The sequence below is a fragment of the Lathamus discolor genome, chromosome 7 (assembly GCF_037157495.1).
Source record: "Lathamus discolor isolate bLatDis1 chromosome 7, bLatDis1.hap1, whole genome shotgun sequence".
NCBI lineage: Eukaryota > Metazoa > Chordata > Aves > Psittaciformes > Psittacidae > Lathamus > Lathamus discolor.
The window spans coordinates 5786550-5803940 of record NC_088890.1 but is presented as its reverse complement, the minus strand read 5'-3'; the positions used below and the strand labels follow the sequence as shown (position 1 = coordinate 5803940).

The 17391-nt window shown below is 39.1% G+C and overlaps 1 protein-coding gene across 4 annotated transcripts; it reads right to left on the bottom strand.

Moving 5' to 3' along the window:
• Window positions 1-435: 435 nt before the first annotated feature.
• On the bottom strand, window positions 436-16891 carry NEK4 (NIMA related kinase 4). 4 transcript variants are annotated; one of them, XM_065687177.1, is made up of 16 exons: window positions 16411-16891; window positions 12689-12955; window positions 11470-11667; window positions 10956-11063; window positions 10139-10293; window positions 9348-9489; window positions 8060-8488; window positions 7572-7625; window positions 7204-7344; window positions 6452-6592; window positions 6013-6076; window positions 5570-5676; window positions 4251-4339; window positions 3633-3838; window positions 1915-2048; window positions 436-1398 (listed from the first exon to the last, which is right to left on the bottom strand). In XM_065687177.1, the coding sequence occupies exons 1-16, from the start codon at window positions 16501-16503 to the stop codon at window positions 1306-1308; spliced, it is 2421 nt and encodes an 806-aa protein (XP_065543249.1). In that variant the 5' UTR covers window positions 16504-16891; the 3' UTR covers window positions 436-1305. The 4 variants fall into 4 exon arrangements, with proteins under 4 accessions (XP_065543249.1, XP_065543248.1, XP_065543250.1 ...); XM_065687176.1 differs by having other exon boundaries at window positions 6004-6076; window positions 16411-16890; XM_065687178.1 differs by having other exon boundaries at window positions 6004-6076; window positions 16447-16890.
• Window positions 16892-17391: the final 500 nt, after the last annotated feature.

Sequence of the window (17391 nt, the reverse complement as noted above, 5' to 3'; positions counted from 1 at the left end):
TAAAAAGGAACACAGCAAATCAAATCAAATGTAGTTAAGCTGTTGCCATAGCCTAAAAAATTAATCTGTATCTGGATTTCTGCTAAAATATCTCTAACCATGTGTAAAACAATCCATCCATATGGTCAGGTTGTAACAACTCCTGTAAAAGAGTACATAGCCCAGGGTTCCGAACAAGGCTAAGAGCTGGAAACTTTCTAGGATAGGAGATTACACAGTGGCAGGTTTTGCTTAAATAAATTTGCCCAGGTAGATAAAGTAACACCTCGACTCTGCAGAATACAGCAGCTCTTGAAACCTTGTAACTTAAGCTTCTAGTATGCCAGAGGCAGCAGGATCCAAACGTATAGCACCTCTTTACTGACTGTCACGTCCATCTCCCTCATAGGTGCTGGAGATTACAATATTTAAACTAGAGGCAGGGAAAGAGACAGGTTATGCATTTAAATTTTTATTTTACAAATTCAGTTCTCTTTTCATTTCTTTGTACTTTAAAAAAAAGAGTGCTCTTCCTACCGTGATGGTACATGACGCTGCCTGGGCACGTGTAGCAACACAGTCTAGGTGTAAGGAAAGGCAAAAGTTACGATGCCCATTTCTCTAAGTGACTCTGGTCTTGGGCACTTCCATTCCTAAAAGGAATTGGTGTTTGTAAGGCGAAGGGAGTTCTCCAGCTGGGACCATGGTAACCATGGCTGTGTTCTTTTCAAACATTTTCACACTTATTTTATCCAGTTGCCAAATACTTTCCACTGCCTCAGTGACTGCCTTAGCAATAAAACACAAAAGGCTCTGCTTAAAAGCAGCACAGCCACCCCCTTTAGCACTTTAAGTTGGCAATTTACAGAAGATGAAGGGCTTTTGGTGCTATAAAAATTAGTAATTGTTTCTCCCTGCTAAGTTTTCACAGCTATTTGATATAATATAGCTTGTAGCCTATCACACCATAGCCCTGGCATAAATTTCATTACTGTATTATTTCATGACAATACCAAAAACCTTTTGCACATTCAAACCAAAATTGGTTTTGACACTCCTTTCTGTACAAAACTCCATCTGTCCCTCTTTTCATTTATAAAAAGCAACTTCTTAAAAAGTTTCATTAAGAGAATAAAAACTAAACTAAGCAGTTTCTCTTCTGAGAAAGTGATAGGATAGCCTGGTTCACATTTTAACATAAAAATATTACTACAAAGTTTTTTGCAAGTTGACCTCCTTATTCCAGCAAAGGAGGTGCTCTGTAAGCTGGTCCAGTCTATCAAATGGGCTATAAACCAGTCCCTTTCTCTGAGGGAAAGGGTCTGGTCAGAACTTCACATTTTCCTCAAGAAACTTCAGATGTCGTGCCTTGGCACTGTAACTCGCATACTTGTCTCCCATATGCTCCCGCAGCTGCAGCTATTTAGAACACACAAAAAAAGAAAAGCCATAAAATTTACTGACATTGAAAAAACCACGAACTACTAAAATATTAACAAAAAAACCCAAACTACCAAAGCACTCAACTGGAAGTGGCATGTGAAATTTGAAACATACATGGGAAGGAAGAAAAATAGCTGAGTCTGTTGTCCGAAGGCAAGAGTTTCAAATCCCACCCAAAAATTTAAAACATAAATTGGATCTTCACAGGTTATACTTAACCATGCAGCAATTCATTTTTAACCAAGTTTTGAATCAAATGAGCTGGAGGCATTGCTCACTTGCCTCAAACAGGAGTCACCAGCTGTGACATTAAACTGTCAGTCTAGACATGAGGAGCATGAGGGAAGTAAAGTGTAGGCAAAAATACTTTTTGGAATCAAGGTTTGCACTACTGTATCAGTATCTAAAAGAGAGATGTGGCAGGGGGAAGACCCTGCTCATTTATCCAGGTTTATAAAGAAATCAAACAATTTTATTACGAAAGACATTCACCTCTCTCTTCACTTCATCTTCTTCTTCCATGATGCTGTACACCTTCTCAAGAAGTTTCACTCCCAGTCCTTGAACCACATCAGATCTCAGGATTTCAACCATTCTCCTAATCTTGTTAGGAACTGATAACATATCTATTAAAAAAAATGCAATAAAATAAATAAGTTTTTTAAATCAATGCAGTAATAAATACTTTCAGTGCACTCAATTTTCATACTCTCTGCAGAAGAATATGGGACGACTGAATGCATTACTGCAGAATTCCAGCTCACCATGTGCAGGAAATAACTGTTTATCTGAACAGGCTGGCTAGGATGATCACAAATGTCAGAGTCCAAAGCACTCAGCTGCTGACTTGCAACACTGGGCGGGACAAAATCAAGGCAGACAAAGTTTGCACAATTAGGACCCTGTAACTTCATTTCAGCTGTTTCCTGTATACTGTATTACAAGTATTATTTGAAGAGAAAGTACTACTCTGTAATACTACATCATCAGCCAAGTATTTCAATAACTCAATCACTTGTACTTACAGCAAATGTAAGAAAAGTTTAATCACTGTAAAACACTAATGGCATCATTTCTGCCATCTGTCTCTTTGTCTCAACAGCCTTTGAAGCTTTTGCTCCCCAGCAGAAGCTGCCAACAGAGAGACAGTCATTTTATAAGCGGAGGCCTCTGTTAGGAACTGAGAACACCAGCTTGCTCTTTTAATCACTAAAATCACCGACACTCCTTTTATAGGATGGATCACCTTCTCAAAATAAAATACCTAAAGTTTCAGCTTAGAAATGCAGTAGCTCTGTCATCGCAAATTGTAGTTAAGTGAACAGCTGGAGGATTGTACTACACAATACTTAAAAGGGAGAAAAATGGAGAGAAAAAAAACCCCAAACACTGAAATTCGTACTTTCAACATTCTGTCCCACCTGCTTAGAGATTAACTCTTTCAATGTATTTCACTTTGGCTATGCAGAATCAATTTACCAGAGTAAAATTCAGTGTTCTCCCATTGCTTTGCCTATCACCAGATCAGTTACAAGTAGAATCCTCACCATTTAAAACAGTAAGGACAAGAACATCTGAGACTTCAAAATCCCACCCTCAGCTTTTTCACTTGCTCTTGTTGCACAATAAGTGCAGTCACAGCAAATACAGGATTTTTCTTGCTTTTTGGAATGCATACACATACTTAACCAGACCTTAAATACGAAAAGTGATTCAATTCTTGTGCCTGCATCTGTTGGAAGAATAACCTTGGCCAAATTCTGCCATGAGGATGAACTTCTACACTCATACAAACCTTCCCTGTGTGTAATGCTTTGTGTACAATTTCAGCTTTATCCACAATTCACAATGCTTTACAGCTATCAAATTGTTTGAATATCTTCGAAATCTTATTTCAAAATACTCAATTCCAACTGTTCATTTTGGAAGCTTCTAAGTATAAGTTACTTGGGGAAAAAATAATGTTGCAGACCAGCTTTCTTTCTTCGTTAACAACCACACAGATTGAACACACATTCCTTTCCTTGGCAAGTAAACCACAACTAGAGCAGTTTTGCACACAGAATTGTTTAGGATGATGATTACTTCTGTAAGCATTGTTGAGATTTGAGAATAAATTAGTGGATTGTCTTCTGCTGCCCACTAGCAGGTTTTCTTTGGTTAATATCAGTTGACAACCATTCATTTAAAGCAGTAACAAAGCAACCAACCTGAAGGAATATCTTCAAACTTGAATTCCTCTGATTCACCAGGTGATTTGCCATGCAAAATCAAAGTGTCTCGATACTTTCTATGAAGTTTAAACTCTGGGGCTGGAGTTGAGGTTGCACAGTTTACAGAGTTCTCCTTAGAGTCCATTTTCAGTGTCCATGTCATCAGCTGCACCAAGTCATTCATTTCGTTCATGTTGCTCTTTCTAGTAGAGGAGAAGTAAGATGTGATTCAGTCATTACTAATGATGCAACTTCCATCTTGCACTCAGATGACTTTCAAAAAGTTTAGTGAGGCCCTGCTAAGTATTCCTTGTTAAGTTACTTCTTGTGATGCGGTTTTATCAACAGCAACATCACCAGTAGTTCATCTAACAAAGGCTCAGAGCCCATTCGCTCAGCAAAAATTCACAGTTAATATCCCAGAAAGTTGAAGCAAGTTTATAGTCACAGAAAGACAACAATTAAACTGAATCCATTTTCTTTAAGCATCACATATTTCTTCAATCACTATGTAGAGACAAAATGTGAAAGCAATTCCTGTCATTTTTTTCCATTCCAAGTCAAGTTCTGACACAGCAGTGAAAGTTCTTGCACAGTATTAAACAAAACACTTACTTCTCCTTGGAGTCACCATCAGACTTATCTGTAGAGCTTGTGGAAGAGCTTAACTCATCATCAGATGGGCAATGGGTTTCTCTCTTTCTCTAAGTGAAGACAAAAATTCAAATAGCTGAAAGTAACATCAATATGGCACAAGCTACTGTTCTTATGTGCAAGAAACATTTTCAACAAGCATATTTTACAGACTCAATAGTATTTGAAAGGTGTAACCTTTGTTTTAAAAACAAGCTAATACACAGGACGTCATAAGTATTTTTTATGAAATATTTATGTGACAAACATTACATCTGAGTCATGCAGTTTTAACCACTATAAATGCTTCCCTGAATTCCTCTATTAGAAACAAATCTTGTACTTGTGTCAGTTCTTTACCAACTGTATTATAAAGTCCATCTATTGGCCTTTTAATGCACATTTAAAAAGAATATTTAAATAATATTTTATCAGTCAGTAAGTTCCTAGCATTCCCTAAAATACAGAGATTTTAACCAGCTGTGTGTTGTGTTCAGTGCATAGCATAATATGCAAAACCATCACTAGCATATTTACATACAATTTAATCTCAGTTTGTGAATACAGATGAAGTTTGTACATTTAGATATCCATTATAAATATATACAATTAGGTAAAACATGCAAAACCCTTTCCATGCAAGTGCTGGGCTTTGAGTTGCAGACTGAAATTTTTTCACTATAACTTTTCTGAGTTTACTGGGATTAATAACGTTTCCCTGATGTTGCAGAAGATTGTTAAATGGTTATTTAAGACCTCAGAAAAGACTTTCTGATCAGACAAGGAAGAACATGCCAATAGAAACTATTCACTTTTCATCTAGAAATTCTCCCTTATTGCCAGCACATAAATGTATGCACTTAAAATGACTACACATTAAGAACACCGCTATTAAAGCACAATTAGATGTACCAGGCTAAAGGTAGCGTGCTGTTGATAGAAATTCAAAGCACAGTACTGATCTGTAACTAAAGCATAGTTCAGGATAAACTTTTTCCCTTTCAAAATAAAATAAACACTGCAATTTAGAGAGCCCACAACAATCAGTAAGAGATCATTAGTTTTCATCTCTGACAAGTGGAGTGAAAATGCACAGTGAGCCTGGAATTGTAAACTGGTCTAGCCCAAACAAAAATGAGGATTAGAGATCCATACTCTACCCCAGGACTTACAAAACAATATTCACAGAGAACTCTTATTAACTCAAGAGTTCCTTCCAAATATATATATTATTTACTATAGCCTTCTTCCCAAATTGTGTCTGCATTTAAATATTTCAAAAGCAGATGACACCAGTTTACCTGAGAAATACTGGGATCTGATGAAGACTGAGTAACTTTAACATGATTCTCCATATGCGATTTTGCTTCAACTACTGCACTATTTGACGTTGCTCTTGCTGGAATCACTGTAAGGAGGACATTTTCACAATATTTACAACTTGGCTGCATGCACTTTGAAGTAGTTTCATACTCATTCAAGAAAAAGTTTATCACCTGCCAAAAGGCAGGTAGGTACTCTGTAGCTATCACGTACATTTCAAAGACAAATTGCCACTGCTAAACGCAGCTGAACATAACTGACTAAGCAGCAGAAAAATAAAGACATGTTAATAGAAATATTTATTTTACCCTTAGTGCATCTTTCTGAAGATGGTAATGAAGAACAGACAAGTTATAATTTCTCCACAAAGAAGTTATTAGCCTACTTATAGATAAAATGTTCACATGCAAACCTGAGTTACCAGAGGGAAACATCTCCCGAGACTGTCTGAGCCTCCTTCGTTCTCTTGCTGACAAGGGCCGCTCCTTCAAAATAAGTTCATTTGATATTAATTAGCAAACATAACAATGGCTTTTGTTATCTAATCACCTATAAAACAAAAAAATACATTTCAACTGACAGGGAAAGAGAGATATTAGAGTAGACCTTCTGATCACCTAACAGATGTTAATTACTTATTACAAAGCAGTCTTGGTCACTGTTACTCTGGAAAAGGAGCTTCTGACCTCCATGGCTCAGCAAGTCAGCTTCTCATGCTGCACTGACCAGGTGCTTGACAGGACTTCCATTAGGTAGGAAGCTACTACACATTTATTTACGCGCTGTGTAGGCACTCAGAAAACAAACTGCCCAGAAGGAACGAGAGACAAAAATAAGCTCACGTGGTATTCAGCACTAACCTTTGAAATGACAACTTGACTGGTTTTGGCGCTATTTACAGATTCAGAAGCTTCAGCACCACACTGCTCTGCACACCTCTGTGTTGTTTTTGTGTTCACATCAGAAGGCAAAGGCAAAGGCCGGGGAGCAGCTGTTCTGAACTTGAAAAAGAAGTGAGCGAGAATTTGTGCATTTTTTATTAAAAGTACTCTACAATCTAGAAGATATTCTTGCATGGTAAGGCTAGATGCCAGAGGTTCTGGATTCTTCTGTAACCTCTTCAGCAGCCCTTATCTAATATGCATGTCAAGATCTTCTTTCTAGAGTTTGCACTCATAAGCCCAGGGCAGCCATTACATGTTTGTTCCAAAGTCCTAGTAATCTACTACCCACTACAAGCAGCCGTATCAACAACAGTCAGGAAACATACTGCTATGTATTTTGTAGTCACAAACAGTGAGAAGACCTGATGGAAATTGCTAGGAAAGACTGTAGCACAGCACAGTGTTCACTGTGTTTCCTTGCACCCATCTGGCACACCCACCTCACACCTGCGAGAGCTATTGGGATGTCCTTTAGAGGCAGTCTCTGTAAATCCTTGAACATCTTAAATGGTCTGCATTTTGTTACCAATGAAGTTATACAGATAGAGGTGGAACAGGAATAGCATTAAAAAACCCCACATTTTTTAACCAAATAGGTCCCTTTTTTAAAGATACAAAATGCAGGAGCCTTAAAGGAAAAAGTAGAATTGTTTTTTGAGTATCTGTACCTTCTCTGAAGAGACTTCGGAAAGCTCTCTTTTTTTCTGCCGTCGCTGCCGTGAGAGAGAGGGTTCACTCACAGAACTATGAGGCTGCAAGTGGGTAACTTTTTCCTGAGCATCTCCCGAAGCTCCAGGACAGACATCATCCTAGTAAGTAGAACTATTTCAATAAAATACAGACATGCCATTTCCATATTTATGCATACACACTTTAAAAGAAAAAATCACCACAGGCCACTTTACTATCTGGACTGCATTCACATTAACATAGCACAGTTACAACCACAATAACCTCTTACTTGATAGACAGTTAAAAGAAATACCTGCAGTACCAGCATTTTTAAGCTACTAAACCTTCAAAGACAGGCGCTTACTTGAATTAAAAGAGGGACAAGTGGTGCCAGCAGCTTTTCAGTAGAATCCAAGCTCTGCAATAGATAATGAATTCTCATCAGGAAAGCGTGTACAAAAATATCACTGTAGATCATAATGCAAAGAAATGACAATCACCACCTACTAGCCCCCCCCCCTTCAAATCAGGACCAATAAGGTCAGCCAGGCCTATTTAGAATAGAGAAGTTATAAAACTACTTTTACTATCTCTCTTCTCAGCTGGAAAAAAAATTTGTTGTTTGCTGTAAAAACGGAATTTCTATCATCTAGACTTGAGACTAAAACTACTTCGCCCTGTTGCCTTTGCAAATCTGAAGCCACAGCTCCTAACTACTTCAGCATCTCTTTAATTGCATCAGCACCATACTACTTTGACAAAAAACCACATCAGCAGCTCCCTAAATTTTAAGAGTTGGCCATTAGTTAAATCTATTTCAAAACCTATTTCGAGTAAGCATAAATGCATTACCAGATCAGTCTGCTTTTGGTCTCGTGACACAGGCTTCAGGAGTTTCAAAGTGTCACCATCTTCTCCTGTAGCATCAACAGAAGACTGATTAGACTCAACATTTTCAGCTTTGAAAACTTGCTTTGCTTTTCGCTGTAGTCCATCTTCCTTCATTGGTGGGCTACTGGATGTTGTTTTAGAATTCCCTGGAACATTCACATTTCTCTTTGCTTTAGTACTCTCTGGAACACGCTCACTGCCACACTTCTCACTTCCATACTTCACCCTTGCCAATGGTAAGATATCAATATTCACATCACTAACTGTAGCTAAGGAGTCTCCCAGGTTGTTCAAATCATTATTGCTTGGTTTGCTTTCCAACTCAACAGCTTGTTTTTCTGACAGACAAATTTTGGTGGCTTTAGATATGATGATGTAATCATCTTCATTCTAGAATTAAGAGGAAAACAAAAGTTAATTACCTTTCGGGTATTACAGACATACGAAAGAATACTCTAAGTACCTAAGAAAATTCATTAACATACCAAGGTACATAAACTGCAATGAAATTACAATCAATTACAGATTAAGAGCCTCAAAAAAGCCACAACCCACATTTTTTAAGAGATACAGACTGTATTTGCAAATGCCCTATTTCAGGCATTGGTTTATACACATGCAGTACACCTACTTTACATTAGGACCACGAAAGAAAAGTTGTACTCCCTTGGCTCTTCCATAAGGGAGGAGCCAGCAAGTATCAACAGTTTCTAAGATGTACTGCACCATATACATTCAGTATTTCAGCATTGAAAGCCTAAAGCATTACAAACTCATTACAGAAAATAACAAACATGCACAAAATTAACCATTACAAAAGATCTGTTCTAACCACTGGAAAGAGTTCCAAAAAGAAACAATTTTTGGTTGTAACTATAATTAGTTTTTTCCAGTCAAAACCATATATTTAAAAATGATTACCACTTGTCATCAAATACTTTAAAAATATTTGAACTCAAAAAGCCCATGAGTCATTCACAGTGACCCACAACATAAGAAAATGGGTGTTGTTTAGTTAACATTTTATAGTTAAGACATTGCAATTAGTTTTACTGATCCACAGCTATTTGTTTATTTCTGCTCTTGCCTAAACACAATTTCTTCCTTCATACACATTCTACACATTGCTAGGAATCAGATCTATGTTTTCACAAATGCTTAAGGCACTTCTTATAAAACTGTGTTTTTTCTCTAGAAAAAACAAGTGGGTCTTTTTTTTGTTTTCTTAAAGAAAAAGTATGTAACTCACAACTTTGTATTTCCTGGCTTGCTCAAAGGAGTGATTTTGGTGTGTAACATTCCTGCTATGAGATTCATTCTTTACTGAGACCAGAGAACAAGGATCTTTAGGTTTAGAATTCACTGTTTTCTTTTGACTTCTGGCTGCCCTCCTGTAAAGGAAACAAAAGTTGTTCATTCAATCACCATCAACAAGACCTTAAGATATTTCTCTAGATCATACTGATTTAAAAAAACCCACCACACTAAACAGCTTACATACAGGGAGTATAAGATACTGGGCTTTTTCAACAGACCATGCACAAGATACTCATTTTAACTCTATAAAGGGAGCTTAAAAACACCATTCAGACTCTGCCAGCAATGTACACTTATTCAGCATAGCACTAAGATCTGTCTTATCTGGGGCAGTAAAATAATTGACTAAACATGACAAAAATAATTATATCAGTGAATATAAAAAGGAGCTTGCTAGTACAACTCTCAGCTGATAAATGGCCTCAAAGAACCATACGGAAAGGTGTATATTTCGTACCACTTCCTTCTTTTTTTACTAACTCATGACTAAGCTGTGCAATCCTAACCAATGCACAGTTTTAATCAACATTTACACAAGAAACTAGTTTCCATTCTAATTCCCTCCTATTTCTCAAAGTATCTAAAGAAACTCATATGTTCGTATGCTTTGTAACTGCAGGTAACGTAATTTATCCAGCTACAAAAACATAGGAAAAGTTGTCAAACAAAGACCACAGTAAGACAATTTTTTTGCACAGAATCACTCAAATGAAAGTATCTTACGTTTTCGTGGCTTCCAAAAACAAAGAAATTTGGTGCTTGATATATGGCTGTCGGAGTATGCTTTTCACACTAGGCCTTTCCTCAGGTCTTTTACTGAGCATAGTTCTTATTATTTCTACCAACTGTGGGCTGTAATCCTTTGGCATGGGTGGCAACTGTAAAAAGAAAGGGAAGTCTGATATTATCTAACATATTTGTCAATAGGGGCTACTGCTAGATTATTTATGCATGACAGTTATATTCAGCTACATCCTTTGCATAAAGAACAGTCCTATTGTTCACATGCTTGAAGTTTCCCTAGTGCTTAGCATTACGAAGAATATAGAAATTCAAAGTATTTTGTCTAAGAACTCTTTGTAATTTTATTAATACCAGCAGTGAAAGTTCAGTGAATAGGCTTAAATATGTAAATAATTCCATATTAACTTTATCACATACCAAGCAGAACAGACACTTAAGGAAGCTACTCTTACCTAACAGGAAAATGGCACCACATGAAAAGTGATTTAACTTTTTGCACAATGTTTAACCCAGAAGCAAACTAAGAAAGCCAGCTCAGAACTCTGAAAATTAATCAGTATACTACTCACACGACAGGGTAACAAAACAACTTTACCAAATATCTACAAAGTAATAACTGCTCGGGTCTCACATTCCATCATACACCATGACGAAATACCAGTTCTACAACATATGTGATGATGCAGGTAACATGCAAAGTATTTTTAACTCCATGCAGTATTTCTGATTGGAAAAGATAATCTCAGTTCTAGACAGAAAATCCAAGCACAGACAAAAAAAGTGTAGAAGCTTTTACCTTTCCTTCAATAATTCGATACACCAAAGAGTTCATGTCTTTGGCATTAAAGGCATGTTTCAGTGTAGCCATTTCATAAACGCAGCAGCCTAATGCCCAAACATCAGACTGAAAAAAAAGAGAAAAAAAGTTTAGGGAACTTTTTATTATTTGCAGAAGTTAATCACCCGCTTTAGAAGAAGCCTTTAGCGACAGTCAGCTAATTAGGACCAAGCTTTAAGCTTCAGTCTCACTCTATTGTTCATTTTGATCAACTGAATCATTTTCTTCTGACTATCAACAGATTTTTCTGAAAAGTACAGAAAGTTCCTGTTTGTACGACTTTTCTTTGTTTTCTTTTAAGTACAATGTTGGTTTTAACTGGCAAATAAAGATCTTGTGATTTTTCAGTAGAACTGTTTCCCCTCAGCTCTTGCTCACTGTAGACAAGAAATTAAAACCGGTAAGATTGTAATGCTCCCAGACAGACAAAATAAATTGCCTAACAAACAACATTTGCATTAACATACTCTACCTTGTAGTTGTAGGGTTTGTTAGAAAAGAGTTCAGGGCTCATGTAGTACGGTGTGCCTATGAGAGTGCTGGCCATGTCATATTGGTTTTCCAACACTCTGGCTATTCCCAGGTCACCCACTTTGATTATATTTGTTCGTGTCAGAAAAACATTCTGAGTTTTAAGATCTCTGTGCAGAATGTGCTTTTCATGTAAATACTAGGGGGAAAAACATATAAATAGAGTTAAGTAACTTCTAATTGGTCCTTTACAATGAAAACTAAAACCACATTACACAAGTCAAAGAGGAAAAACACAAATATAGAAAAGAAGCACACGTCACTACCAAAGTCAGGAGTGTCCCTGCTGAAGGTAGCATTAGTAAATTAACATTAAGAATGCCTGATATGGCATGGACCCAAAATTTGGCATTACTTCAGTGAAATGTCCCTGTGTGGCTCTAACGAGCCAGCAGAAAAGAGGAAGTAAAAATGTAAAGTTAAGACTCAGACTTTAACTTTATGCTGCATCCATTACTCGACTAGCATTTCTTAGTCTTAAGTATAAAATTTCACTCGAAAATAGAATATGAGCTTTGTGTAAACAGGAGAAAATTAGTCTCATAATAAACAAGAACAGGTAGTACTGAACACTTGCACGTGTCTGATCACAGCAGGCAACTTTCAAATAGCATTTTCTGTCCAATTTCTTATTTCTCATCTGGTCTTTATTACTTTAACAATTGTTCCTGAAGTTTGATAATCTCTAGTTATTAAATTTCAACAGAGTGAGATAAGATTTAATAGAAATGACAACTTAGTAGTCTAAATTTACCATTAAAAAACCACCAGCAAAACCACAGAACACACAATGCTTCTGAAACAGTCTGCCTTATTTTTTCTTTTTTTTTTTTTTAAGAAATGACATTTTGTAAATTTAGCCTAAACTTTCAAACCAGAGAAACATTCCAGACTACAATTGCGAATACCCAGGATATCACCACTATCTATTGTGATAAAGAGGTATAGGCATGAAATACGGTAGCAATTTGCTACCTAAAATAGTTAATCTGATTGCAGTGATCTATGTACATTCCTAATGTACTAATAACTATGGTATGTAGATGCTAATCCAGCCAAACTGGAATTCAAAGTCTGCAGCCTAACTGTGCAATTTTTCAATGCAGAAAGAGCCAAATTAAATTCCTGTCTGAAAGCGACAAAGTTACACTTTATTTTACCTGCAGTGCCATGGCAATCTGCACAAACCACTCCACCACCTGATTCTCAGGCAAAAGTTGGCCCTTCTGCTCTTTAAGTTTGTGATACAGATCTCCTCCCTCGCAGAAGCCCATAACAATATATAAGAGGCCATCTTCTCCCTGCCAGGACTCTCTGTAGGTGACTATGTTTGGGTGTTTCAACTGCGATAACAGCTGTGCTTCTTGTTCTGCTGCTTTCCTCTCTCGGTTGGAAGCATTTTTAAGGTTTAACCTTTTGATGACGTACTGTAAAAGAAATTGTAGGGTATATCGTAAGAAATGACAGTAACTATGCAGAAGCCCTAGGGAATTCCCCAAATCTAAAGGAAGTACAGTATTTGAAATCTCTACACATTATTCTCTATGGAGGCTACAATTTGTCTAGCAGTTATACATCATTTCTACCATTGTGTGATAAAAATGGAAGAGCTTTGGCGATTCTATTCATCTACTTCAATATACCTCTGCACAGAAATGTTTGGATTTGTTTTGACTCATGTTCACACTTATCTTTTTTTTTTTTCACTCTTATTTTAAATGTGTCTATCGTTCATCTCTTAAGCCTGAAATACCTGTTTGTCCATCACAGTTACTGTCAAAACAGGTCATTTCAATAATAACTTTAAAATAAAATAACATTAAGAAAAGTATGCTATCATATGCAAAAAATAATAATGCATGTCTAGGATAAAAGTCATCTGGCTAGGATTATTTTGCTCTTCCCTGCTAGAAAACCAAACCCAACTCCTTTCATTTTATTTTAAGGAAAAGTGGACTTTTCCTTTCACTTCTTCGGAAATGCAGCACATGTTTGTAAAAAAAGAGAAACTCAAAAAATAACATCTCACAGCTTCAGCAAACACAGCTCATACATCTGAAGACCAAAAAATTGTGCAAAAACTGTCATATTCACAAGAAATACCTGGTAAAGCTGAACTTCTGAATGCACAAAATAATGCTGCTGAGCTTTTCAGGCCAGTTCATTCTTTCCTTAAAAAACTTGTACCTGACAGAAGACCTTCAAGAAAGAACTGACTTGGGATTAACTGCTTTGTATGAAAAATCTACAGAATAGTGAAGAATGGGAGAAGAGGAAAAAAGCTCCCGTTAGGAAAAGAAATGTGGCAAGTAGAGATGCAGCTGGAGGGCTGCTACAGTCAGGGGCACACTGAAAAAATACTTTCTCAAAAACCTGAAAGCAGACATCATTTACTTTTTTAACAACTTGCCTTAAAACCGTCCGTTGCATTCATGAGTTTCTGTATATGAAGGCTTAAACTTATTCAAGAAGAAATGAAATGAGCTATTACAGGGAAGTAGAGCCTCTTGGTCATACTGAAAGCCAAAAGGCCTTACGCTCAGTCCTAAATTTCTTTTATTCTGGATTAAGATGGGTTGTGGTTTTTTTAAGCTACACATGAAAGCTGTTATTTACTTCCCTGGTATATGCTACGTCACATCTGTTTCTTAGGAATGTCAGGGTTTAGCAGTAATATAACTGAAGCTGAAGATGACACAATAAAATCCGTAACACACATTTATCATACACAGCACCAACATTTAGTTCTGGCCCCTTCCTGACATAATTTTTGTGGTAATCACTTTTAGAGCATCAGCTTTCCACACAACAACCATGCCAGTGTATACATGTGACCCCACTTCTACCTGAGAGCTTTTAAATTGAAACATCTAAATCAATTTTTGCTTACTCGGTTTCAGAGTTCTTCCAATTGCTTATGGTGTCTACTTCCCAGGCTGGCCCTATTAATTTAGTCCAGCACATTTACTTAGGGGTGGGGAAGACTGCCCCAAGGGAACCAATTATGCAGAAATCAAAGTACCTTGTGATTTTGTACGTCTAGCATCCAGCAGACCTCTGAAAAAACCCTCAATTCTTCTAACCTGTGACAATACAAAGCTCCCAAGAGGAATATAACAAAACTAATTGCATACAGCATCATTTAAGTTTAAAATAAAATAGAAATGCTGTAACTACTATATTCTGTGTGACAAGCCAACTCCAAATGTATCCTTGGGCACAGGAACCAGAAGCTTTTAGCTTTGTATCAGCATCTATCTTTACAGGATATACTACCAAAATGCAAAAAGTATACATTTAGCCTAACTTTAAACCTAGCACTGGTTATATTTAATTTAATGAGCATGTTATCCTGACAAGATTCCTATGAAGTCTATTGCAATGATCTCCTGCCTTATGTCATACCAAGCTGTGTACAAGTTCAAGGCCAGGTTGGACAGAGCCTTGGGTGACACGGTTTAGTGTGAGGTGTCCCTGCCTATGGCAGGGGGGTTGGAACTTGACAATCTTAAGGTCCTTTCTAACCCTAACTATTCTATGATTCTATGATTTTAAATATTTAGAGCCACTTGACCTCCTCCACATGAAAAAAAACCAGCACTCAGCCAACAGCAAATATGCTTAAGTCAAATACGGTTTCTTTCACAGAACATGTAGCACGTTGTCAAAGCCACACCAACCAACCATGATCAACCCACTACAGAAGAAAGTTTAATAAAGTTGGCAAAACACACATTTACACACATCAAATATTTAAGGTAAAGTAACAACGATAAGGAAGCAAAGCTCTCGCCAGTGTTAATGACCAGTAGTGACATGACAAAGAGGTGAAATCCAAGGACCTGTATAGGGTTGAAAGTCAACTCAATGCGCTGTTTACTTTTAGGATGATAAGGTTAGCAACTCTTTGCTGACACTGGACTATGCACTGAAGTGACAGGCCCAGAGGGAACAAGTGCTGCCATCACTGCTATCCAATCAAAACCAAAGGGATTCCAGCTTCTTCCCTGCCTTCATCTGGAAGGGATGCACCCACTGATCCCTGCTGGGCACACTCCTCCATCATTTCTCGTTAAATCCTGGGTGTAGCGCTCTCACCCAAGGTTTCTGTGGTATCGTTCTGTAGACATTCGCCATCCCCCTTTCTTTACCCTATCAAACACATCTGTTTTGGCCAGGCAAGACAGATCATTCCAGATTTCCAACAACAAGGCACAGACAAAACTGACCACACTCAACTCTGCCATAAGCAGAACTTTGCCGGGTTCTGCCACAGTCGATATAGCAAATACAAACCCCATCTCCCCCCAGCACAGCCAATGCCAGCAGAAGCCAGCATCAGAGGCTGGTCTTTCCACCCTTGTTATCATTTTTGTCTTCACCACGTGTGTATCATAAAGGCACTATACAAGCAGCAAAAAGTCAAGAGCAACCTTTTCTGCTCCATGCTAAAAGGAGCAGGCTGTGTTTTCTGTCACCTGAAGGACTACCAAAACTAGGTTTTCCTGCCCAAAACAAACGACTATACATGAAAAAAAAAAAACCCAACCAAACCAAAAGCCCCCCCCAAAACCAGTAGTTTTTAAACAGGGGAAAAAAAAAAAAAAGTGCGGATTTTGGGGGTTTGGAGTTTTATTTTTGAGATTAAAGGGGGTGAAGAGTCTTTTTCACGCCTTTAATAAAAGCCTTCACAGACAACGGAGGATAAGAGCCCCCCACCCCAGGGCCAGGTCCCCGTCACGGCTGCACCCCTCACACCAGCCCCAGGCACTCATATCAAGGCCGGGCACTGCACTCCCCACAACCCCACCAGGCCGCGGCTGCTCTGCTCACAGCACGCCAGGGCCGCAGCCCTGCCCCGCAGCCACCCGGCCCTCGCTACCTGCTTGCTGTCCTGGCGGTGCCGCACCAAGCTCACCTCCCCGTAGCTGCCCTTGCCCACGGCTCGCAGGAAGCAATAGGCAGCCAGGGGCATCCTCTCGCCGACCGGGCCCGCTCAGAGCCCGGCAGCGCCGCCGCCGCCGCTGCTGCCATAGAGATGCCCGCAGCTCCCCACCGCCACAGGGAGCGCGCCGCAGCGGCGTGCAGAGCGGAGCGCCGCTTGTCTCTATGGTGTGCTTCGCGGCGCTGCGGCGGCCATTTTGGAAGCGGGCGAGGCGGCCATCTTCAGAGCGGGCAGGGAGCTTGCGGGAGGGGTGATGCGGGCAAGAGCCAGCCGTGGCTTCGGCGCCTGTTACGAGCCGGGAAGCGAGCGTCTGCCTGAAAGCGGTGTCTGATGAGGGTCTCTGGCGTCAGACCCGTGTGCTGAGCCCCGGGGAAGGGGCCACAGTGACAGCCCTGTGCGCAGCAGAGCCACGACACCCCAGAGTATCATAACTGGCCCCAGCAGCATGGGGCAGTGGGCGGCAGAGCTCACCCGTCACCTGTGCATAGGGCGGAGGACTGCTTTGGAAAGCTCCAGCCGGGCGCAGCGGCAGGGTGAATGGGCACTGACTGTGCCACTGGGCCTGGGTTTCAGCCATGAAGATGAATGGGAAAGCACGTGAATCCTGGACTAGCCCGAACACGCGTCCAATACTGGTAGCTAATCACATCACCTGAGTGGTACGCAGGATTGCGGGAGGCGGATTTGAAGGGGAGCATAAATGGGTTTAAGAGACTGCAAGCTCTGTTCATGGTTACAATAAATTTGAGCCAGGGACAGCCTTTAAGAAAGTATCAGAAAGACGATGGTTTTCATTGAGAAAAGAAGCCAGTCTGGAGCAGAGATCAGTCTCAGGTGCCTGTACAGAAATAGCTGTTGAGTTTCTGTTTGGAGATATTACATAGAAGAGATACTGCTGAAATACTGTGTAAATTCTGT